Consider the following 25087-nt stretch of genomic DNA (forward strand, 5'->3'; position numbering starts at 1 on the left):
GGGCGTTCCCCGGTGCTGATTGGCGAAGCCGTTGACTCCAGGGGGCGGAGTCTTCCCCGCCTCCCCAGGGAAACAGACCTCTGATTGGCTGGGCCGCGGGGCTTTTGTGTCCCCGCCCTCCCCCGGGGACCGCAGCGGGCTGAGCTGCTGGGGTCTAGAGCCCGGCGAGCGCTGGCAGTTCCGCGGCGGGGATGCTGAGGAGCGCTGTGTCCGCTAGCAGCCCTGGCCCCTGCGGACTTCCGAGGCCGTGAAAACCCCTGCGCCGCGGCCCTTCCCAGGCCCCTGAGGCCGTTCGCCGTTCCCGAAACCCGACTGGGGGAAGAGTCCAGCACAGCAGCGGCCGTTCTCGGATTCCGGAGCGTTCTGGAGCCCCGAGAGACGCCCCAGGATTCTAGAAGCTCCCCGGCGGCGCCCAGTCCCGGCTTCCTTAGGGCGTCCGTCCGAAACCCGCTCGGGTGCACGGGTCATCGGCGAGCCACGGCCGGGTCCTGGCACGCACCATGATCGTGGCTGACTCCGAGTGCCGCGCGGAGCTCAAGGGCTACCTGCAGTTCGCCCCGGGCGGCGTCGGCGGCTCGGGCCCCGGAGAGGTAAGCAGCGGCCGCGCGACGCCCCTCTTCCCTGGAACCCTGAGCCGCGTCTGAGCCGCAGGCTGTCCGGAGCTGAGTCGGTGCGCTCCGGGCTCGCAGAGGGAAAGCCGAGCGCGTAACCCGGGACCGGGGTTGCATCAACTGGCAGCCGCGGCCCTCGGCACCCCTCCCCCTCCCCCTCCCATTTTCTCCCCTCCCCCCTCCCCGGGGCAGCGGAGCCCTCCTCGGCTCCCTCGGACTCCTGGCCAATGAGGGAGAAGCCTTCTCGAGGCTCTCCGGGCTTTGGGCTTCCGAGCGTCTTCAAGTCCGGGCAAATCCCGGCCGGAGCGGCCCGACCACTCCTCCTCCCCGCCCCCTTCCGTGGAGTCCCTTCCTCTCCTCGGGGGCCGGCGAACTGAGGACCCTTTCTGGGGTGCGTCCCGGCTCCTGTTCCTCAGCGCCGGGACTGGCCAGCGAAAGTCGACCTCATCCCCTGCCCCCCGCACCCCTGCTTTGGAGGGAGGGCGCGGGGGCTCTGGGGGCTTGGCGGGCCGCCCAGTACGCGGCGGCGGCAGCCAAAGGTGGAGGGACAGGGGACAGCCCCAGTCTCGGCTCCCGAAGCCAAGCGCGGGTTAGGCTGCGCTCTGCTAAGTAAGTGATCTGAGGCCCCAGAAGTTTGTTTTCCAGAATTTCCTCCCCCGTCCTCCCTTCGCGCCGCCCCCACAGCCCCTCGCCGCACCCCAGCATAGCCCGGAGGGACTTTGCAGGGAGACCCGGAGTTAGGTGGACCTAACCAGACTGACTGTTCGCACTCCACCACTACCAGCAGCAGCGATGATGGACATCTTACCATTTATTATGCATCTACTAGGTACCAGGCTCTGAGGTTTTTTCGCCTTTAACCTGAGTCCTCAGGACTAAACCAGTAAAGTACAAGCTACGCTATAGCCCCATTTTACAGGATGAGACCATTGAGGCCCACGATGGGCTTAGAGAGAGGCTTTCTTCATTAACTCCACTGAATAGCAGCATTCTTTGGCCTTATAATTTCGGAGATTGCTTGGCACTAGGAGCTTCTAGTTGCTTTAGTTTACAGGCCTGGAGTGTGGTGGAGGTTGTATTCTGGACCTGGGATTTGGTGGAGTGCTGTGTGACCCCAGGGAAATCCCTGCTCTTCTCTGAGCACCGTGGTTTCTGGGTGTCCTACCTCGGTCGGTGCATGGTTATGTGCCCTGCTTTTTGTTAGCTTGCTTACCCTTCCTTGCCATGATTTAGGAGCGCCATGTGGAGGAATGGCTCATCTGCAGCTTCTTGACGAGTGACTTCTTTGGAAAGATGGAGATAATGTTACTATTGAGAACACATGGACACTAGAGAGCAAGAGTGCTAGGTTCATGTCCCAGCCCTCTTGCTAACTTGCTGTGTGTGGCTCAGCCAGTAATCACTTCTCTCATCTGTAGTTTCTTCCTATGGGGATTTGACAGTATCTCTAAGGGACTGTTGGGACGATTAACCAGAATACAAGCAAAGGCGGAAGCACTGTGACCTTGGCACAGTTTCTGCTTTAGGTGGCATCCTTGGAAGACAGCAGGGTGCTGATCTTTGAGTCGGGGGCCCGAGGCCCAAGGGAAGACCCAGGTGTGCAGCTCCCTTAACTCCCCATCACTTCACCACACACTCCCTTTCAGGAGCTCATTGCCTTCAGATGTGTGTATCTGGACAGTTCCAAGGGCTTCACTCTAGTACTGGTAATATTGGGCTCCAGAATAACTTTCTTGGCCAGATGCAGTGCCTCATGCCTGTAATGTCAACACTTTGGGAGGCTGAGGCAGACGGATTGCTTGAGCCCTGGAGTTCAAGACCAGCCTGGACCACATGGTGAAACCCCATCTCTACAAAATACACAAAAGTCAGGCGTGGTGGTGTGTGCCAGCTACTTGGGAGACTGAGGTGGGAGGATTGCTTGAGCCTGGGAGGTGGAGGTTGCAGTGAAGTGTGATCATGCCGCTGCACTCCAGCCTGTGTGGCAGAGCAAGATTCTGTCTTAGAAAGAAAAACCCCAGGCCGGGCGCGGTGGCTCAAGCCTGTAATCCCAGCACTTTGGGAGGCCGAGGTGGGTGGATCACGAGGTCAAGAGATCGAGACCATCCTGGTCAACATGGTGAAACCCCGTCTCTACTAAAAAATCCAAAAAAAAATTGGCTGGGCATGGTGGCGCGTGCCTGTAATCCCAGCTACTCAGGAGGCTGAGGCAGGAGAATTGCCTGAACCCAGGAGGCAGAGGTTGCGGTGAGCCCAGATCGCGCCATTGCACTCCAGCTTGAGTAACAAGAGTGAAACTCCGTCTCAAAAAAAAAAAAAAAAAAAGAAAAAAGAAAAACCCCATAATTTCTCAGGCATCATTTCTTTAGGGAAGTCCTTCCTCCTCCACCAGATAAGTCCCCTTGCACACCTTCCTCCAGTCCTCCTCCTCTGTTGTAGGAGCTTTGGTCCCACTTAAGTGAAACAGTCCCTTGCTGGAGACACCCTGCAGGTCTCATCCCCAGCGCTGCTCTTTGCACCTAATAAGTGTTCGTGACTAGTTGCCCCTTGTTGGCTTAGCTGACCCTTGTGAACTATTCCAGCCTTGGAGTCAGATCTGAATTGTGCCCATTTGGAAGAGGACCTTTCTGACCTGTCTCCAAAGAAGGGATTACAAGAATTATTTCCCTCTGGGTTTTTGGGAGGAATTGGCAAGATCAGATGTGTAAAGCATTTAACATGGTGCCCAGTCCATGATGGGCAGACAAATGTATGGCACCACTCACTCACACCCCTCCACCTTGCCCACTCCAAGGCTGGAGGTCAGTGGCTGCTTGGGCTGTATTTCTGTATCGTCTTCTCAGGCGTAAACCCAGGCAAATATCTGAATTCAGCTGGGAGCGGGGGAAGGAGAGAGAGTGTCTGTTCCTTCCCAGCTGGCAGAGTGAGTTACCAGGTGTCTGTAGCTGAGTCCAGGAATTTGTAGTCTCTATAAAGGATAATATAGGGTAACCAAGAATAAAGGCTGGGGCTTCTCCAAGAAGCAGATACAGGTAGAGTGGACAGAACCCTTGGAAGCCAGACTGAACTGGGTTCAACTCTGAAAGTCTGGGGCCACTTCCTGAAGCTGTTATTGTGAAGTGGAATGGACCTTAGAAGCCAGACAGCCCTGGGTTCAGATCTGAGATTGGCCACTTGTCAGCTGGTGCCTAATCTTTGAACCCTTCATCTTTCCTTGTGTGCAAAACAGACTCCGCCCCCACCCCAAAACAGATAAAAATTAGATGGACCCTGTGTGCAAGTACTTGAGCTAATTTAAAAGTTAACATATAGTTTAAAAAAAAAAAGTTAACATATAGTAAGTGTTTAAATTAGGATCCATGCCAGGTGTGGTGGCTCATGCCTGTAATCCCAGCACTTTGGGAGGTTGAGGCAGAAAGATCGCTTAAGCCCAAGAGTTTGAGACCAGCCTGGGCAACACAGTGAGACCCCATCTCTCTATTAAAAAAAAAAAAATAGGAGTCGGGCAGAGGTCTGGGGCCATTATCCTCTTTTTATATAGCTTGCGTGAAGACCTTTCTGTTGAATGACCACCTAGAGGGTTAACTTCAGTGTTCTTGCTGCCCCATGTGATCTGTGTTTAGTTGAAACTATAAGAATAGCCACCATTGGTTCTCCCTCTGTCCCACACTAACTCTGTTATTTTGGACAGGTAACCTGACCCCTCTGTTGCTCTTTCTTGTTTTGTAACATGAAACTGGGATCATGCCCTTATCACGTCACTGATTCCATCCATTATAGTAGCCCCTCATCACATGTGGTTATTTAAATTTAGATAAAATGAAAATGAAAATGTTTTGCTGCATTTGTCACATTTCAAATGTTCAGCCACAGTGACTAGGGACTCTCACATTTCTTGGACAGTGCACATATAAAACATTCCATCATTGCAGAAAATTCTGTTGGACTGTGCTATGCTAGGCATTGGGGTAACAACGGGGAACTAGTGTGTGCCCTGAAGTTTGACAGGTGCTGTGACTGGAGCTTCTCACTCTTGGTGAGCCTCAGATGCAACAACCTGGAGACTTTTGAGACCTTGAGAAGTTTAGAGAATGGAGAATCATTTCTGCACTTGCAGAAACCTAGTTTGTATCCCAGCTTTCCTACTGCCTTCCTGCCTGATTGGCCAGAAGTGAGTTGACGTCTCTGAGTTTTGCCTCTCATCTGTAAAATGGAAGCCCTGGGAGTAGCTTCTGCCTTGAAGTTCAGGTAGTGCATGTGAAATTAACACTTAGTCAGTGGTAACCAGCTTTGTTACGTACCATTATTATTACTGACTCCCCACTCCAGGGAATTGTAGCAGGGAGGGTTGATTTGGAGGGATCATTTCTTGGCAGTAGTATGCTGCCCTGCTGGTCTCAGGGTCGTGGAAGCATTCAGGCTATTGGTGCCGTGGATTCGCATCTACTTGGTCTTCCCTTCAGGGCTTTATACTGTCTGTTTCCTCTGACTGGAATGCTGGTCCCCCTAGTTTTTTTGTTTGTTTGTTTTAGACGGAGTTTCTCTCTTTGTGCTCAGGCTGGAGTGCAATGGTGCGACTCGGCTCACCGAAATCTCCGCCTCCCGGGTTCAAGCGATTCTTGTGCCTCAACCTCCCAAGTAGCTGGGATTACCGGCATGTGCCACCACATCTGGCTAATTTTTTTTTTTTTTTTTTTTTTTTTGAGACGGAGTTTTGCTCTTGTTACCCAGGCTGGAGTGCAATGGCGCGATCTCGGCTCACCGCAACCTCCGCCTCCTGGGTTCAGGCAATTCTCCTGCCTCAGCCTCCTGAGTAGCTGGGATTACAGGCACGTACCACCATGCCCAGCTAATTTTTTGTATTTTTAGTAGAGACGGGGTTTCACCATGTTGACCAGGATGGTCTAGATCTCTCGACCTCGTGATCCGCTTGCCTCAGCCTCCCAAAGTGCTGGGATTACAAGCTTGAGCCACCGCGCCTGGCCTAATTTTTATGTTGTTAGTAGAGATGGGGTTTCTCCATGTTGGTCAAGCTGGTCTTGAACTCCCAACCTCAGGTGATCCACCCATCTCAGCCTCCCAAAGTGCTAGGATTACAGGCATAAGCCATCGCACCCAGCTTTTGCCTTTTTTTTTAAGAAGGTGTCTTGCTTTGTTGCCCAGGCTGGTCTCAAATTCCTAGCCTCAGGTAATCTCCCCTACCACGCCTTCTAAAGTACTAGGGTACTTTAGAGGGACAGGAATAGCTGGTCCAAGTTCCCAGAAGTTCCCAGAAGTGTAGGCCTACTCCCTAGGCCCCCTGCATCTTTACAGGCCTTGCTGCCTTCTCATCATTTAGATATCAGCTCAAAGACCACATCCTCAGTGGCTTTTCCTGTCTTCTTATGCTAAAATATTGCACACTCTCCCACCCTATCATACAGTTATTGCTTTATTTCACTCACCTTATAGAATCTGTGCTTTAAAATCCCATTTATCAGATTCTGAATCATATGAAGGCTAAGGGCTTTGTCTTTTCACTACTCTACTCTTGCTGCTTGTAATATAGCCATCAAAAATATTTGTTGAGTGAACAAATTAATTCTGTTTCCACCTGGAAAGTACTTAGCAAAGTGCCTTATACTTGAGAAAGTGATCAATAAATGGTATAAACAATGGTCCTCACCCTGGCTGTATGGGAGAACCCCACCCCAGACAACTAAATTAGAATCGCTGGAGGTGGGACCTTGGCATTATTATTATTTTTTTTTTTTTTTTTTGAGACGGAGTTTCGCTCTTGTTACCCAGGCTGGAGTGCAATGGCGCGATCTCGGCTCACCGCAACCTCTGCCTCCTGGGTTCAGGCAATTCTCCTGCCTCAGCCTCCTGAGTAGCTGGGATTACAGGCACGTGCCACCATGCCCAACTAATTTTTTGTATTTTTAGTAGAGACAGGGTTTCACCATGTTGACCAGGATGGTCTCGATCTCTCGACCTCGTGATCCACCCGCCTCGGCCTCCCAAAGTGCTGGGATTACAGGCTTGAGCCACCGCGCCCGGCCTGGCATTATTATTTTTTTAAAGCTTCTCAAAGGATTCTAATGTACTGCTTGGGTTGAGAAGCCCTTGTTTGATACAGCAAGGAGGTTAATGATAGCTGACTTTTATTAAGTGCTTATTGTGATGGAGGTAGTGAGTGAGGTGAGCTACACAGTGTTAGCTTACTAACACTTATCACTAGCCAGTGAAAGTAGTTACTGTTGTTCCCATTATTTGGTGAGGAAACTGAGCCTCGTAAAGCTAAGGGATAGCAGGTGCTGGGGCTGTCATTTAAGCTCATGCAATTTGTGTCAAGAACCCCTATCTTTTCTTTTCTTTCTCTTTCTCTCTCTCTTTTTTTTTTTTTTTTTTTTTTTTAGTTGGGGTCTTGCCCTCCTTCCCAGGCTGGAATGCAGACGCACAATCATAGCTTGCTACAACCCCAAACGCCTAGGCCCAGGCAATCCTCCTGCCTCAGCCTCTTGAGTACCTGAGACTACAGGTTGTGTGGCACTATGCCCAGCAAGTTTACTAACGTTTTATAGAGACAGGAGTCTCTCTATGTTGCCCAGCCTGGTCTCAAACTCCTGGCCTCCAGCATTCCTCCCACCTCAGCCTCCCAAGGTGCTGGGATGAGCTTCAATACCATCCAAGGGCCCCTATCTTTTAGCTACACTGTATGTTGTTATGGTTATTGCCGAAAATGTTGATGGATCCAGACCCAGGACTTAGAGCTCCTTCTTTTGACAGTTCTTAGGTCAGATTTTGGAGTGAGCTGGGATTCCCAAGGCTATTCCTGTCCCTCCATAGCACCCCCGATGGGCCCTCTCTGCCTCCCTCAGTTCTGCCCCACCCTACCCTGCTGTGGCTTGCTATCTGTTCTCAGGTCCCCTGAGGTGGAGCCACAATTTGTGGAGTCAGCAATCCTTATCTCCTAGACAGAGCTGTTGGGCTTTTTCTTTGGTGAGGGGGGAGGGAAGCTCCAAAGGAGAGTGCTTAGGGATTGTGGTGGTTACTACACTGAATTTGGACCAGCCTGGCCCAGAAGTTCCCAGAAGTGTGGGCTGAAAGGGGCCTGCACAGTCAGCTTAACTCCCATTTTGAAGGTAGCTGGGCTACTTTACCTACTAGGATTAAGGCCCAGATAGTCTAGGCCTTTAACTTTCCCAGAGCCACATAGCAAGTTAATCACAGAATTGGTACCTACCCCAGAGACTTTGTAGTCTTCTGGAGTCCCAGAGTTCTGCCTTCTCAGTGGGCTTTTGGCCATCTGAGGAGGAAGGTTCAATTACAATTTTCAGTTCCCGGCTAACCTGAGGGCTGGTCCTAAGTCTGGATCTTAATGGGGAGGGGAGAACTGGGCGTCTCCTATCCCTGTCCAGTGAGGGCATGGCTTTGATTTAGGGTAAACTGTATCCAAGGCCAGTGCTGAGAGCTGCCTCCACTCTCAGATTAATAAAATAAATAAGTAGAGCATCCTTCCTGAACCCCATCTCTAGGACTAGGAGAAGCAGATGTAGTGAGTACATGATTCTGGTGATTTCTAAAGAGGCTCCAACATACACAGGTCAAAACAGTTGCTACCAACAGCCTTGTACACCCTGCTCGGATTCCCTCCGTGCCTTTCTTCTTTCTCTGTCTTCATTCACAGACTAGTATGAATGGCCTGGCACTGCTGTTCACTAAATGTGACCTGGTAGGTTTTGGGGTCACAGGTGAGGGCCAGAAAAAGGCTCCTAGACCCTGTGGTTTACCTTTGCAAAAGGAGTGACCAGTGGGACTGGGCCAGTAATTTAAATAGAAGCCCATGGGAGGAGGAGGTAGGATTTTAAGCCAGTTGTTCAGATTTATACTTCAGAAAGTTAATGTGGCTACTGGGTAGAGGAGGGATAGGAGAGGGCAGTGCTGAGGAGGCCAGGGGACAATTGGTGAGGCTATGAGTAGTGGTCCAGGCAAGAGGGGGTGGTAGTTGTTGAGGTAGTGGTGGGAGGACTGATATACAGCCAGGCATGGCAGCTCCTGTCTATAATCCCAGTGCTTTGGGAGGCCAAGGCAGGAGAAGCCATTAAGCCCAGCAGTTTGAGGTTACAGTGAGCTGTGATTGCACTACTAAAGAAGAAAGAAATGAACATGTAAGAGAGATTGAAGCTGGTCCTGAGGCATCTGGGGTACTTGGTTACCTGGCTTAAGGGTACAAACCGTGGGTGTTCTTGTATGAGTTATCTGGGGCCACTAAGAAGGTGGCCTCCTGGAGATGCACAGCATGGTAGGTTATATATATCCTTCTCCAGGCCCGCCCCACCTCGAAATGCTGAGATTCTTTTTTTTTTTTTTTTTTTTTTTTTTTGAGATGGAGTTTCACTCTTGTTACCCAGACTGGAGTGCAATGGTGCGATCTCGGCTCACCGCAACCTCTGCCTCCTGGGTTCAGGCGATTCTCCTGCCTCAGCCTCCCGAGTAGCTGGGATTACAGGGACATGCCACCATTCCCAGCTAAATTTTTTTTTTTTTTTTTTTTTTTTTTTTTGTATTTTCAGTAGAGACGGGGTTTCACCACATTGACCAGGATGGTCTCAATCTCTTGACCTCGTGATCCACCCGCCTCGGCCTCCCAAAGTGCTGGGATTACAGGCTTGAGCCACCGCGCCCGGCCAATGCTGAGAATCTTGGGTCCCAGCCCAGTTCCTGAAGAACTCGGCCTGGAGTGAGCCCTCTTTCTTACTTACCCTTCCAAACATGCATATGTCTCCCACCTGGCTCCACCATGCAAGGTGTGCTAGAAAGGTGGGTTTAACAGCTCGCTGTAGCCCCTTGGATAGGAGGAAGAGGCTGGATAGGTAACAATCCTCTTTATTCTCCCTTCCACCATGGACTAACCTCCATGTGTTTCCTCCCAGGAGCAGAGGGAGAGCCGGGCTCGGCGAGGCCCTCGAGGGCCCAGTGCCTTCATCCCCGTGGAGGAGGTAAGCTTGGAAGGGGTTAGAGATCTTTGGTCCCTGGGAATAAAGGACATGGCATGTTGGTGGGCAGGTGTCTTTTCCTGTTCCTTAAATTGCAGCTTTTTTTTTGAGACAGAGTTTCGCTCTTGTTACCCAGGCTGGAGTGCAATGGCGCGATCTCAGCTTACCGCAACCTCCGCCTCCTGGGTTCAGGCAATTCTCCTGCCTCAGCCTCCTGAGTAGCTGGGATTACAGGCACGCGCCACCATGCCCAGCTAATTTTTTGTATTTTTAGTAGAGACGGGGTTTCACCATGTTGACCAGGATGGTCTCGATCTCTCGACCTCGTGATCCACCCGCCTCGGCCTCCCAAAGTGCTGGGATTACAGGCTTGAGCCACCGCGCCCGGCCTCAAATTGCAGCTTTGAAACTATTCCTCTCTGATTTCTGATTCATTTAATTCACAAAACAGCTATGTGAAGCAGGCACTATCAACCCCATTTTGCTGGGAAGAAACAGACTCAAAGAGATCAAGTGCTAATAACAGCCAGGTAGTGGCCCAACTTTTTTTGTCTTTTTTTCATGTCCTAACTTTTGGTACCTTAGATCAGTGCCTGTTTTCCCTTAAGAAGGTATAACAATTTATGTTTATTTTCTCATCCATGACTGTACAAATAATACATGTTCTTTTCTGTTTCAAAAGTAATATATGTTTATTATTTTTTAAATTTCCATTGTTTCAGAAAGCTCTGATCTCCTGTATCCTCCTGCACCTTGGAGACAGACAGATCATCACTGTTAACCATTTGCCACTGTTCACTGTGCATTTTTCAAGCCAATACTTTCAGTACAGAACCAAGGTCATAGTTTACAACTTGTTTTTTTTTTTTTTTGAGACAGAGTTTCTCTTTGGTTAGCCAGGCTGGAGTGCAATGGCGCGATCTCAGCTCACCGCAGCCTCTGCCTCCTGGGTTCAGGCAATTCTCCTGCCTCAGCCTCTTGAGTAGCTGGGATCACAGGCACGCGCCACCATGCCCAGCTAATTTTTTGTATTTTTAGTAGAGACGGGGTTTCACCATGTTGACCAGGATGGTCTTGATAGCTTGACCTCATGATTCACCTGCCTCGGCCTCCCAAAGTGCTGGGATTACAGGCTTGAGCCACCGCGCCTGGCTCTACAACTTGTTTTTTTGTTTTGTTTTTCACTTAATACAAGAAAGACATCTTTCATCTACTGAGTCAGTTCATTCATTCATTTACTTAATATATCTGCTGAATGATTAATCTGTGTCAGGCGCTGTTCTGGTTGTTTGGGATATAGCAGTGAACAAGACAGACAAAAATCTTTGCCATTATGGAACTTACATTCTAGTGTGTTGGGATAGTGGAGATACCTTCAAAACATATGCAGAAAAATGTAAATAAAACTAGTGTCCTCATTTTCTTTGGCCTTCAGTGGACAAGGGCAAATTTTTTGTTTCCTCTCCTCTTTGCACTCTGTTGTTCTCCGAATGTGTAGGGCAAGTGGTTAATGAGCTAACAAATATTTAACCTCCCTCTAAACCCTGTTCCTCTGCTGCTTTGTAAATGTAAGGCAAGAACCACTTGCTGATTATTTATGTCTGTGGCCCAGAATTCTAAGCTCAAATATTGCTCTTGTGTTTTATTTTTTTATTTATAAATAATCACTCTTTTATAATAAAAAGAAACAGACAGCCAGGCGCGGTAGCTTACACCTATAATCTCATGCCTATAATCTTAGCACTTTGGGAGGCCAAGGTAGGGGGATTGCTTGAGATGAGCCTGAACAACATAGTAGGACACTGTCTCTATTAAAAAAAAAAAAAAAAAAAATGCCGGGCGCGGTGGCTCAAGCCTGTAATCCCAGCACTTTGGGAGGCTGAGGCGGGTGGATCACGAGGTCGAGAGATCGAGACCATCCTGGTCAACATGGTGAAACCCCGTCTCTACTAAAAATACAAAAAAAAAATTAGCTGGGCATGGTGGCACGTGCCTGTAATCCCAGCTACTCAGGAGGCTGAGGCAGGAGAATTGCCTGAACCCAGGAGGCGGAGGTTGCGGTGAGCCGAGATCGCGCCATTGCACTCCAGCCTGGGTAACAAGAGTGAAACTCCGTCTCAAAAAAAAAAAAAAAAAAAAAAGAATGAAAGAAAGAAATAGGCTTTGGAGTTCCTCTGGATTTGAATCTGCTTCTGTCATTTATCAGATCTGTGGCTTTGAGCCAGGAATAAAACTTCCTGTTTCCCTCATCCGGCAAAGTGGGAGAAATAATATGCACCTCACAGGCTTGTTGACAAGATCCCATGAAATCATGCAGAGAAAACCCTAAGCTCAGAGATGACATGGAGACAGCACTCAGGAAAAGTGAACTATTTTGCAGCGTTAGAATAGACATTCCATGAAGGGAAGGAGAAACTGTCCTTTTACTCTCTGTACCTGAGTTTTCCTACCTAAAAATGAAGAAGCGGAACTTCAATTTTATAGTTGTTGTGAGAGTTTAGTTAAAATATGCATGCTTGAACAGCGCTCAGCACATAGCATTGTATGTGTAAGTACTGACCGTTATGATTTGAGGTACCTAATAAGTATTCATTGAATCACTTTTTAAAATAATCTGTTTCTTCTCATTCCTACTTTTTGGACATGGTGGTGGTTTTTAGTTTCTTTCTTTTTTTTTTTTTTTTTTGAGACGAAGTCTCACTCTGTGGCCCAGGCTGAAGTGCAACGGCGCAATCTTGGCTCACTGCAACTTCTGCCTCCCGGGTTCAAGTCATTCCCTGCCTCAGCCTCAGGAGTACCTGGGATTACAGGTGCCTGCCACCACAGCCGGCTAATTTTTTGTATCTTTAGTAGAGATGGGGTTTCACTAATGTTGGCCAGGCTGGTCTCAAACTCCTGACCTCGTTTGTGATCCACCCGCCTCAGCCTCCCAAAGTGCTGGGATTACAGGCATGAGCCACCACACTCGGCATGGTTTTTAGTTTCTTGCTATTAAAAACCCGCTAGAAGAATACATTGGTCTCTTTGATGAGTGGGGCAGGAGGGAAACCCATGTTCTCCTTCCCTTTGTTTGGCAGGTCCTTCGGGAGGGGACCGAGAGCCTTGAGCAGCACCTGGGGCTGGAGGCACTGATGTCCTCTGGGAGGGTGGACAACCTGGCAGTGGTGATGGGCCTGCACCCTGACTACTTTACCAGCTTCTGGCGCCTGCACTACCTGCTGCTGCACACGGATGGTCCCTTGGCCAGCTCCTGGCGCCACTACATTGCCATCATGGTGAGCCTCTGTGGGCCTGACACTTGGAGAGGTGGCCTTGTGGGGGGTTCTGTCCTTTGATCTCTTCTGGCAGCTTTGTGAGCTGATTCCATAGATAAGGAGGGAAGGCAGCATAGGGTAGGGAAAGCCCTGGTTTTATCTAACTTAGAGAGTTTTAGGTTTTTTCTTTTTCATTTTTCTTGGAAGGAAGGCTTCAGGAAATTTTTAGGTTTTGAAGAAAGGCGTTGTTAGTGCCTGTGTTACATACAGATTGGCAAACTGAGGGTGCCAAAAGGAGTTAGGTGACCTGCAAGTTGGTAGCAGAGCTGGGGTTACTTACAACTTGGATTTCTGGCTTCTTGAGTAACACTGAGCCCAACAACCTCTCCCCTGGTGGGATACCCACCCTGAGCCAGGCACAAAGGGAGTAGGGTGACTCAGGCTCTGTCCACTACCTTCGCAGGCTGCCGCCCGCCATCAGTGTTCTTACCTGGTAGGCTCCCACATGGCTGAGTTTCTGCAGACTGGAGGAGACCCTGAGTGGCTGCTGGGCCTCCACCGGGCCCCCGAGAAGCTGCGCAAGCTCAGCGAGATCAACAAGTTGCTGGCACATCGGCCATGGCTCATCACCAAGGAACACATCCAGGTGCAGCGGGCAGAGAGGCGGGTGTCTGAGGGAGCACAGAGGCCTGGTGGGCAGCCCAGGGAAGGCACTGAGCAGCTCTGACCTTCCATCTTGTCCCCTCCAGGCCTTGCTGAAGACTGGGGAGCACACCTGGTCCCTGGCTGAGCTCATTCAGGCCCTGGTCCTGCTCACCCATTGCCACTCGCTTTCCTCCTTCGTGTTTGGCTGTGGCATCCTCCCTGAGGCAGATGCAGATGGCAGCCCTGCCCCCCAGGCGCCTACACCCCCCAGTGAGCAGAGCAGCCCCCCCAGCAGGGACCCATTGAACAACTCTGGGGTAAGTCACAGGCCTGGGTCTTGAGGAGGGAGAGGAAGCAGGCATGACCTCTGGTCCTTGAGTAGAAGCCACTGCTTCCCGTCTCTGGTGCCTGCACTACCTGCTGCTGTGAGAGACCACATAAGCTATTTGACTTTGAAGCTCAGTTTCCTCTGTGAAATGGGGGGATAAAGACCCTTTACTCACAGTAGGTTGTGAGGGTTAAGTGAAATACCATGTGTAAAAGCCATAGGCTTAAAAGCTGTTGGTTTTAGCACTTTAAAACTACAGTTTACCTCTTACTCTATAATGTGACCTTGTTTATTTTAATACCAAAATGCAGATGCTTTGAAAATTCCTGCTTAGGGAAGACGTGTCTATTCTGTAGCTTCATAAACATCACTTTAGGAAGCACAGACCCCGTAGGCTATGCGACACAGTGGCTGGCACAGAGGATGCCCTGGACCTTCGTGATGGTTAGGACAGCCTGGCCTGTGGGAAGGATGAGTGGAACTTCCCAGAGGCGGAAGGAGTAGTCAGTCACCACTGGTCCTCTACTCCAGGGCTTTGAGGCCGCCCGAGATGTGGAGGCTCTGATGGAACGCATGCGGCAGCTGCAGGAGAACCTGCTGCGGGACGAGGGGGCGTCCCAGGAGGAGATGGAGAGCCGCTTTGAGCTGGAGAAGTCGGAGAGCCTGCTGGTGACCCCCTCAGGTACAGGATCACAGGCGTCCAGGCTCCAGGGGGTGCTCCTTCTTAGGCCATCTTTGGTGGAGAGGAGCTGCCTCTTGCATTCCAGAGGCAGCCACTTCTTAACCTCCCTTCCAAGAGGTTCTGAGCATTTGCCTTGGGCTCAAACCTGGGTTTGAATCCTGGACTGCTAGCCTATGTGGCTGTGCAATCACTGACGAGTCACTTCCTATCTCAGGACTCCAGGATTTCTGTGTGGGATTAGTGGGGCAGCAGGTGCAAAGATCTTAGCACAGCGCCTGGCCCAGGGGAGCAGCTCGGTAAATAACTGCCACTATTATTGTTACTAGTGGCCTGGCTTCGTGGGTCCGTGGGCCTGATTCACCCCCTCCCCAAGGCCTGCCTCCAGCTGAAGTCTTGCCCCACTCACTGTAGCAAGGGGCTTTTTTTGGCCCTCTGCTCTGCCTTACCCTCCCCTTTTGGTGATTAATCAGGAGTGGCGCTCTGCCTGCCTCATGCCTCAGCCTCACTGTGACCTCTTTCTGGTTCTCAGCTGATATCCTGGAGCCTTCTCCACACCCGGACATGCTGTGCTTTGTGGAAGACCCCGCTTTCGGGTATGAGGACTTCACCCGGAGAGGGGCTCAGGCGCCCCCCACCTTCCGGGCCCAGGTAAGGTTCTCTCTGCTAGTCTTAGCCATTGCGCCACATTTACAAACAAATGGCAGGTGGATAGTTTGAGTAGTTACAGAGTTAGGTACCCATCTGGGCATGGTAGGTCACGCCTATAATCCCAGCAATTTGGGAAGCCAAGGTGGAAGGATTGCTTGAGCCTTGAAGCTTGAAACCAGCCTAGGCAACATGGCAAAACATTGTCTCTACAAAAACATTTTATTTGATTTTCTTTCTTTGAGACGGAGTCTTGATTTGTCACCCAGGCTGTAGTACAATGGCATGATCTTGGCTCACTGCAACCTCCGCCCTCAGGGTTCAAGCGATTCTCCTGCCTCAGCTTCCTGAGTAGCTGGGATTTCAGGCACCCACCATCATGCCCACCTAATTTTTTTGTATTTTCGTAGAGACTGGGTTTCACCATTTGGCTAGGCTGGTCTTGAACTCCTGACCTCAGGTGATATGCCTGCTTCGGCCTCCCAAAGTGCTGGGATCACAGACATGAGCCACTGCACCTGGCCTACAAAAACATTTTAAACAAGCCTGTAATCCCAGCACTTTGGGAGGCTGAGGCGGGTGGATCACAAGGTCAAGAGATCAAGACCATCCTGGTCAACATGGTGAAACCCCGTCTCTACTAAAAAAATACAAAAAATTAGCTGGGCATGGTGGTGCATGCCCGTAATCCCAGCTACTCAGGAGGCTGAGGCAGGAGAATTGCTTGAACCCAGGAGGCGGAGGTTGCAGTGAACTGAGATCGCGCCATTGCACTCCAGCCTGGGTAACAAGAGTGAAACTCCGTCTCAAAAAAAAAAAAAAAATTTAAAAATTAGTTGGAAGGTAGTGCATACCTGTAGTCCCAGCTACTTGGATGACTGAGGTAGGAGGATCACTTGAGCTGGGAGGTCAGGGCTGTAGTGAGCTGTGATCGCACTGCTGTACTCCAGCCTGAGTGACAGAGCCAGACCCTGTCTCAAAAAAAAAAAAAAAAAAGTAGGATACCTTCTTCCCTCAAGATTCCATGAGGGCAATGAGGTCCCTGTGAATCCTTAAGGGACCCATTTATACCCTAAGCTCAGGAGTTGCTGATCATAAGGAGAAGGTCATCACCAAAGTGTTCCCTTCTGGACCTCTCAGGCCCAGAGCAAGCAGCACATTTGACACCAGGAGGGACAATTATGGAGAGCCCAGGTCCAGAGGTCCAGAGGATGGAGTCTCTCTGGCTGGTCTTGGGCTCTGTAGACTCACCAATCCCTTTCCATGTACCTAAGGATTATACCTGGGAAGACCATGGCTACTCACTGATCCAGCGGCTCTACCCTGAGGGTGGGCAGCTGCTGGACGAGAAGTTCCAGGCAGCCTATAGCCTCACCTACAATACCATTGCCATGCACAGCGGTGTGGACACTTCCGTGCTCCGAAGGGCCATCTGGAACTATATCCACTGCGTCTTTGGCATCAGGTAAGTTCATGTTCTTTCACCTGGGAGGGTGTATGCACTGCAAGTCTTCACTCTGGGCTCACAGTTGTTTCTGTTTTCTTTGTTTTTTCTTTTCCTGTCTTTGCCTATACTGTTTTTTTTTTTTTTAAAGCAAATGTAACTCTTTGGTGATTTCAAAAGATGATAGAAGTACTCATTGTTTGAACCTTGTAAATGAACTCTTAAGCTGCACTCCCAGACATAACTATGGTGTGATATATGTACATGTACATATACACACATTCTCACATACATATAAACACATATATACACACACATATATACACACCATCCTATATATATGTAGAGAGAGTTATGTATTTTCATTTCAAGTAGTAATTCTTTTCTCAAATAAGGACATAAATATCGCATAATATTTCACCATACCCGACCAAACAATTTTTTATTTAAAATAAAAAATCTCTGCCAGGAATGGTGGCTCATGCCTGTAACCCCAGCACTTTGGAAGACTGAAGCAGGTGGATTGCTGGAGTCCAGGAGTTCGAGACCAACCTGAGCTACATGGTGAAACCCCATCTCTGCAAAAAATACAAAAATTAGCCAGTTGTAGGGCTGACGCCTGTAGTTCCAGCTACTTGGGAAGCTGAAGCAGGAGGATCCCTTGAGCCTGGGAGGTAGAGGTTTCAGTGAGCTGAGATCATACCACTGCACTCCAGTCTGGACAACAGAGGAAAACTATCTCAAAATAAATAAATAAAATTTTAAAACACAGTTAACAAAAAAGAAAATAAAGGCAGTTGCAGTGGCTCACACTTGCAATCCCAGCACGTTAGGAGGCTGAAGCAGGAGGATTACGTGAGGCCAGGAGTTTGTTGCCTCAGCCTGGGCAACATAATAAGACCTATTTCAATAAAAAAATTAAAATTAGGCTGGGTACAGTGGCTCATGCCTATAAGCGCTGCACTTTGGGAGGTGGAGGCAGGTGGATCACCTGAGGTCAAGAGTTTGAAACCAGCCTCACCAATGTGTGGAAACCGCATCTCTACTAAAAATACAAAATTAGCCTGGCATGGTGGTACATGCCTGTAATCCCAGCTACTCGGGAGGCTGAGGCAGGAGAATCGTTTGAACCAGGGAGGAGGTTGTGGTGAGCTGAGATGGTGCCATTGTACTCCAGCCTGGGCAACAAAAGCAAAATTCCATCTCAAAATTAATTAATTAATTAATTAATTAATTAAAATTAGCTGAGTGGGGGTGGCACTTACTTGTAGTCCCAGGTATTCAAGAGGCTGAGACAGGAGGATCACTTGTGCCCAAGAGCTCAGGGCTATAGTGAGCCATGATTGTACCAGTGTATTCCAGCCAGGGTAACACAGCAAGACCCTTCACTAAAAAAAAGAAAAGAAAAATTATGTGTTATACTATCTGCTCTTATAACTATCAGTTATCTCCTTCCTGTCTCTTTTTTATTTTTATTTATTTATTTTTTTTGAGACAGCCTTGCTCTGTCACCCAGGCTCTAGTGCAATGGAGAGATCTTAGCTCACTGCAACTTCACTTCCAGCTCCTGGGCTCAGGTGATCTTTTGCCTCATCCTTCTGAGTAGCTGGAACTACAGGTGCACACCACCATGCCCAGCTAATTTTTGCATTTTTAGTAGAAATGTTGTTTCACCATGCTGGCCAGGCTGGTCTTGAACTGCTAACCTCAAGCAATCTGCTTTTCTCAGCCTTCCAAAGTGCTGGGATTAGAGGTGTGAGCCACCATGCCCGACACCTTTCTTTCTCTATGCACGAGTAACAAAGGCATATATAATTTACAAAAACAAGATCTGTTGCCATCTCCCTACTTATTTCAGTTATTTTGTTTATTTACTCAAACATGAGCATGTTTTAGTGAACATACGATTTTTTTCCTGCTTTTCTCACTTAACAGTTCATACCAAGCACCAAAAAATTATCCCCCAATTTTAAAAAAGGTACATGTTCCTTGTAGAAAGTTTGTGTTTCCGTGTATTACTAGCTGTAAATCATATTTCTGAGTGGGTTGAGCTGTACTTAATTAACCATTCTCTTACTCTAGTTATTAGGAGGTTTCTAACCCATGGCTGGCCAAGGGCAGGCTTCTTAGACTGTGTGGCTCCGGCTGGTTTCTGGCCAGCCCTCAGGCTTCTCCACTCTCCAACATGGTCCTTGCTCCTATTTCTTTGTCTTCCAAATCTGCCTTCCAGTTTTCAGCCAGTCATTCCTCCATCTACACTGATCTGCGATTACTTTGGCTGCCCTAAATCACTAGACTGGGAGTGACTCAGTGGCTTCTAGACTCATCACCAACTTGCTTTTTGGCTTTGAAGAAGTTAATCATCTTCTCCAGGGCTTAGTTTGCTGATCTGTAAAATGAGTACAGCTCCTTTTTACCCTTATCCTCTTCCTTCTCCTTCACTGACCTCTTCCTCTACCTTCTGTGACCTTTACTGTAGAGTAGTGAAAATGGCCTCTGAGCTAGGCAAAGCTGGGTTTAAAACCCATTCCTGACCAGGGACAGTGGCTCACACCTGTAATCCCAGCACTTTGGGAGGCTGAGGCGGGCAGATCACCAGGTCAGGAGCTCAAGACCAGCCTGACCAATATGGTAAAACCCCGTCTCTGCTAAAAATACAAAAATTAGCCGGGAGTGGTAGCACACACCTGTAATCCCAGCTACTCAGGAGACTGAGGCAGGAGAATCGCTTGAACCTAGAAGGCAGAGGTTGCAGTGAGCTGAGATCACACCACTGCGTTCCATCCTGGCAAGAGAGCAAGACAGTGTCTCAAAAACAACAACAAAAAACCATTCCTTGCTGTATTAACTAGGACAAATGACTTCCTTTCTCTGAATCTTAGTTTTCTCATCTATAAAGTGGGGTTGATGAATGTACTAGATTGCGTACACCATCTGATCATATACACAATAGCATAGTTTTGAGGATTCCATGAGTACATGTCCACATGGCACATAGTTGGTAGTCAATACAGCGTGCTCATTCTCTGCATTCCTTGAAGTCATCCCCTGCCAATGTGGCAGCCTATAATACATGATGTCAGCTGTTTCTCCAAGAGGAACTAGGCTTGTTGTTGCTTCTACCTTCTGACTTTTCTCAGCACTCTCTGTTCTTCCCTCTATAGGGTGCGGTTGGGGGGAGGAGCTGCCTCTGGGAGGAGAGGTTGAGTAATGCTGCTGGGACCTTTCCATCCAGATATGACGACTATGATTATGGGGAGGTGAACCAGCTCCTGGAGCGGAACCTCAAGGTCTATATCAAGACAGTGGCCTGCTACCCAGAGAAGACCACCCGAAGAATGTACAACCTCTTCTGGAGGCACTTCCGCCACTCAGAGAAGGTATGACCTATACAGGCAGGGCAGGATGGAAGTAGACAAGCCCAGCCAGTGGAGAGGGCAAAGGGTTAGGGCCCAGTGAGGGCCCCCAGACTGAGGCTGTCCTGCTAGGTGGGATACCTGGACCTATTGTTCTGGATTGAAGTCCTGTTCCACTGTGTGATTTCAGAGTCCATTTACTCACCTGTAAAATGGGAATGTGGGTGCCTGCTTCACATTAGTGGGAGCTTAAAGGACCTGGGTTCAAATCATAACACTCTCTCTTAGTAGCAGTGTGACTTTGGACAAGTCACATTATCTCGCTCAGCTTTTATTTATTTATTTATTTTTTGAGATGGAGTCTCGCTCTGGAGTGCAGTGGCATGGTCTCGGTTCACCACAACCTCCGCTTCCTGGGTCCAGGCAATTCTCCTGCCTTGGACTCCTGAGTAGCTGAGATTACAGATGCGCATCACCGTGCCTGACTAATTTTTTGTGTTTTTAGTAGAGACAGGGTTTCACCATGCTGGCCAGGCTGGTTTCGAACTCCTGACCTTGTGTTGCTTCCGCCTTGGCCTCCCAAAGTGCTGTGATTACAGGTGCACTATCGTGCCTGGCCATCTCTGAGCTTTTTATCCTTTTGTTTTTGTTTTTGTTTTTTTGAGACAGGGTATTGCTGTGTTGCTCAGGCTGGAGTGGAGTGGTATAATTTCAACTCACTGGAGCCTCCACTTCTGGGCTCAAGTGTTCGCCCACCTCTGTCCCCAGAGGGCCTGAGGCATGCACCAACTAATATTTTAAATTTTTGGTTGAGATGAGGTCTCACCGTGTTGTCCATCCTGGTCTCAACCTTCTGAGCTCAAATGATCCTCCTGCCTCAGCCTCCCAAAGTTTTTTGTTTTTGTGATAGGGTCACACTGTATTGCCCAGGCTGTATTTGAACTTCTGGACTCAAGTGATCCTCTTGTCTCAGCCTCCTGAGTAGCTTGGATTTTATCTTTATAATGCAAATAAATACTGCTATATTTCAAGATTGTTGGGAGGATAAAATGAGAAAATGTACGTAAACCTCTGATTCCCAGTAGATGCTCAGTTAGTGGTAGCTCTTGTTTCAGCCTCAGGGAATACGGAGCTTAGCCATGATAGGAATGAATGTGTTTGTCCTTGTACTGCACTGCTCAGAGCCTTAGCAGAGGCCAGGGCATCTCTGTAGGAAAGAAAATGGTGAGGTAAGTGGGTCAGGGATCTTGGCAGTCTGGGAGGGGTGTGGAGGGTGAGGAGTGACATCAGTTGCCAATATGCCCTCCCCTGTGCCCCAGGTCCACGTGAACTTGCTGCTCCTGGAGGCACGCATGCAAGCTGCTCTGCTCTACGCCCTCCGTGCCATCACCCGCTACATGACCTGACGCCCTCCCGAGCAGGACCTGAGCCCGGAGCAGCTCTCCACAAGGACTTCTCTGTCTGAAGACAGTCCCAGACCCTTTTGTGTCCCACGCCCACCGTCCCCACTCCGGAGTGGCCTTGTGTGTGATGTGCAGTCCCCAAGCCACTTCCTCCCTTTTCCTCACTGGAACGGACAGTTCATTGCACTGACTCTGGGATCTCAGCCCTGCTCCTGGGAGCTGGAAGAGCACTAGGAGATGCCAAGGGACCACACCCTTCCTCCTTCCCCTGCCCCCAGAGGCAGAGGGCACAAGAAGGAAGATGGGCCAAGCTTGGACTTACGTACCACAAGCGTGGTGGCCTTCCTGAACTGGGAAGTCCCTGGCTGGCCCCCGAGGGAGAGGGGCAAATGCCTCTGGGACTGACACTCCAGGCAGCTTCTCTCCCCTGTCATTCCCAGATTTCATTACCTCCCACTTGCCATTCACCCATCAATGTGAAAGTCAGGGTCACAGCTGGTCTGTGTGTTCAGTTCCGCAAAAGCGTATTCTGTTGAGCGGCCTGAGGCTCTTCCCTGGTTGCCCGATTCCTACTTCAGTTTTTTGACTTCCTTTGCCATTTTTTCCTTTTCTCCATGTCTGATGGTGTGAGGCCTCAGGAGAGAGGCCAAGTACATAGAAAAGCAGATTAGAAAGTTTGAGCCTTTGCTGGTCACGTTGCCTTCTGAAGAGGGGGTGTATTAGTTTATAAATCCTCTTTATTTTGGTCCTTTATGCTTGAGGTTCCAACCTGAAGCCACAGGCAGTGTGTGAGAGGAGGAGAGGGAGAATTCTGTTCTTCCAGAGCTGCACCTGCCTCGCAGAGGCCGGCATCCCCCTCCCCTGCCTCCAGTGGCTCTGCCACAGATGTTTGCCAAAAAGTTGACCCTTTGTAGATGGCTCAGGTGGCAGTATGGCTCTGTAGGAGGGGCAGGAGGCACCAGGGTTCTTGTTTGGGCCCTGCCCCCAGGCCATGGCCAGGTGACCATGGCTACATTGCCAAACCTCTGACTGCCACAGCAGCAGACTGAGAGGGTAGGTCTGAGTCCCCACAATGTCCGAAGCTGTCTCCGGGATTCTCAGGCCAACCTGCCAACAGCAAATTGATTTTCTTGCAAGATCTTGAAGGCCTCCAGGGACCCCACTTCTGCAGCCAGTCTCTCCTGGGTGCCTTCTGGGGACTCCCACCCCTATCCCAGTATCTCAGCTGTTCCTTCTCCTGGAGTTTAAGTGGATTGCTTGGAGGCAAAAGCATCCAAGGACGGATCCCCAGGCACTTTCTGTAGCAAATGACTGTGAATTATGACTTTTCTTGCCCTTCTAGTAGGCTGTGCCTCCTCTCTGACCAGTTTGGAGAGCACTAAAGAAAGGCAAGGGCCGTGCTGCTGCTGGGCAGGGCAGGAGAGGAGCCTGGCCGTGGGCCACATTTCATACCCGTGCAGGCACGGAGAAGCAATCGGCACCCTCTTCAGGCCTGACAGCCCTCCCTGCAAGAAGGGGTGCAGGAGAGAAGGGGCCCCAGCATAGGGGTCTGGGTTCTAGAGGGGATGTGATGACTGTAAATGTTCACTGGGTGGGTAGGGAGTGGTATCCAGTGTTCAAGTGCAGAAATCTTTGGCTTTGCTACCAGTTCCATATGATGAGAAATAAACATTCACTGAGGTTTTGTTTCGTACTCCTTGTTTATGGGCTGTTTTTTCAGTTTCCTGAAGGTCATAGTTCGCCTTGTAGCACAGGGAGAGAGCTGTGATTGCATCATAGACCTGACCTGATAGCCCCTGCCCTGCCGAAAATTCGTGCCCAATGATTGCAGGTTGGGACTGTTGGCACTGAAAGTCTACTTCTGTCCCTTGGACATCCAGTCCTGTCCCCCTTCAGTGGCTTGCCTGGCACTGTGGAGTAATAATGATAATGTTGTTTTTCTGACTAAGCCTGGCCATGGGCTGGGTACTTGGAGACCATTCCTCTGAATCTGCAGCAATCCTGAAAGGGAATTGAGACAGGTGAAGTGACATTGTTGAGGCCACATGGCTAATCGGTGGGGGGCCAGGGTTCCCACCCACTCTACGTGACCCTGAGGCCTTGGCATTTTACCTTGCTGTTTTTCTCACTAGCAGACTTTCCCTGTGACAGAGAGGCTGTTTGAATCTGGAAGGACCCCCTTGTGTCCCCAACCCCCCCCCCCACCCACATTATTACCTGCTTCTCATCCTTCCCCCTCTAGCACCAAGGAGACAAAACCAGGAATAAAGAGTTAGATGCAACCCCCAAGCTCTGCCAATGCTGTTTATGGCTGTGTGACCTTGGTCAAGCTGCTTAACTTCCCTGGGCCCCAGGAACTAGTTAGTTTATCAGGAAAACCACATCATGATTAAGAGTTAGGACCTCTCAGGTGGACTTCCTACTTCCTCTAAACACTGTCATCATAAAAAGAAAACTAGAGGCCGGGCACGGTGGCTCAAGCCTGTAATCCCAGCACTTTGGGAGGCCGAGGCGGGTGGATCACAAGGTCGAGAGATCGAGACCATCCTGGTCAACATGGTGAAACCCCGTCTCTACTAAACATACAAAAAATTAGCTGGGCGTGGTGGCGCGTGCCTGTAATCCCAGCTACTCAGGAGGCTGAGGCAGGAGAATTGCCTGAGCCCAGGAGGCGGAGGTTGCGGTGAGCCGAGATCGCGCCATTGCACTCCAGCCTGGGTAACGAGCGAAACTCCGTCTCAAAAAAAAAAAAAAAAAAAAAGAAAAAGAAAACTAGGTCTCACAGGCAGCCTCCTTGGTGGACTCCATGTTCCCCTTTCCCTTGAGGCACCTGCTCATTTTTGCTGGCTCCCTATACACTTAACCTTCCTCTAGAGTCATTTGAGAGGGTGTGAGAGAAAGTGAATCACACTTGCAAGTACAAAACTTGAATTCTGATCCTGACTGAGCCACTCACTGTATCGCTGGGGAGATAGATTAATTTCACTGTCCCTCAAGTTTCCTCGGCCATAGAAATGAGGATAAAAATTTTCCATTTCTTTTCCAGGTGGCATGCATTAGGTGTGTGTGTGTGTTTGAAATGGAGTCTCGCTCTATCGCCCAGGCTGGAGTGCAGTGGCACCATCTGGGTTTACAGTGCACCCTCCACCTCCCAGGTTCTAGCTCTCCCACCTCAGCCTCCCTAGGAGCTGGCATTATAGGCCTGCACCACCATGCCCGGCTAATTTTGATATTTTTAGTAAAGAAAGGGTTTCACCATGTTGGCCAGGATGGTCTCCAACTCCTGACCTCAAGTGATCCACCTGCCTCAGCCTCCCAAAGTGCTGGGGTTATAGGTGTCAGTCACTGTACCTGGCCTAGGTGGCTTGCTTTGAGTGCGACTGTTGCCAAATGTTTTCAAATTTAATCTCCCAATCTTCACAACAACCCTGTGAGGAAAGGGTGTGTTCCCATTCTATAGATGTGGAAATGGACCTCAAATAAGAATCCAGGGAACACCAATGTAACAGACCCAGATTCCAATTCCAGCTTTGACATTTAATGTCTGTCTGATCATGAGCAAGTTGCTTCAGTACTCCTCAATTTCCTTATCTATGGGATAGAATTAATACCTAGGATTACAGGAGGGTTATGAGGATTAAATAGTGCATGAAAACGGCCCAGGACAGTTCACCTAGCATTCATGAGCTGTTCAGGATTCAGAAGTTTGCCCAAGGTCATGCAACAGGTAGAATTTGAATC

At 49.5% G+C, this 25087-nt stretch overlaps 1 protein-coding gene across 2 annotated transcripts; it reads left to right on the plus strand.

Annotated features, from left to right (window-relative positions):
• Positions 1-128: 128 nt before the first annotated feature.
• SESN2 (sestrin 2) lies at positions 129-23039 on the plus strand. 2 transcript variants are annotated; one of them, XM_039474298.2, is made up of 10 exons: positions 129-590; positions 9527-9592; positions 12667-12864; positions 13307-13489; positions 13593-13805; positions 14348-14498; positions 15028-15146; positions 16418-16608; positions 19823-19967; positions 21263-23039. In XM_039474298.2, the coding sequence occupies exons 1-10, from the start codon at positions 501-503 to the stop codon at positions 21347-21349; spliced, it is 1443 nt and encodes a 480-aa protein (XP_039330232.1). In that variant the 5' UTR covers positions 129-500; the 3' UTR covers positions 21350-23039. The 2 variants fall into 2 exon arrangements, with proteins under 2 accessions (XP_039330232.1, XP_074236463.1); XM_074380362.1 differs by lacking the exon at positions 9527-9592.
• Positions 23040-25087: the final 2048 nt, after the last annotated feature.

The sequence above is a fragment of the Saimiri boliviensis genome, chromosome 11, assembly GCF_048565385.1.
Source record: "Saimiri boliviensis isolate mSaiBol1 chromosome 11, mSaiBol1.pri, whole genome shotgun sequence".
NCBI lineage: Eukaryota > Metazoa > Chordata > Mammalia > Primates > Cebidae > Saimiri > Saimiri boliviensis.

Bases quoted from the DNA above. Each gene is read 5' to 3' on its own strand.
- SESN2 (XM_039474298.2), top strand. From the start codon at position 501: ATGATCGTGGCTGACTCCGAGTGCCGCGCGGAGCTCAAGGGCTACCTG. The intron at 591-9,526 runs GTAAGCAGCGGC...GTTTCCTCCCAG, and splicing joins GCGGCTCGGGCCCCGGAGAG to GAGCAGAGGGAGAGCCGGGC. The intron at 14,499-15,027 runs GTACAGGATCAC...TCTGGTTCTCAG, and splicing joins CCTGCTGGTGACCCCCTCAG to CTGATATCCTGGAGCCTTCT.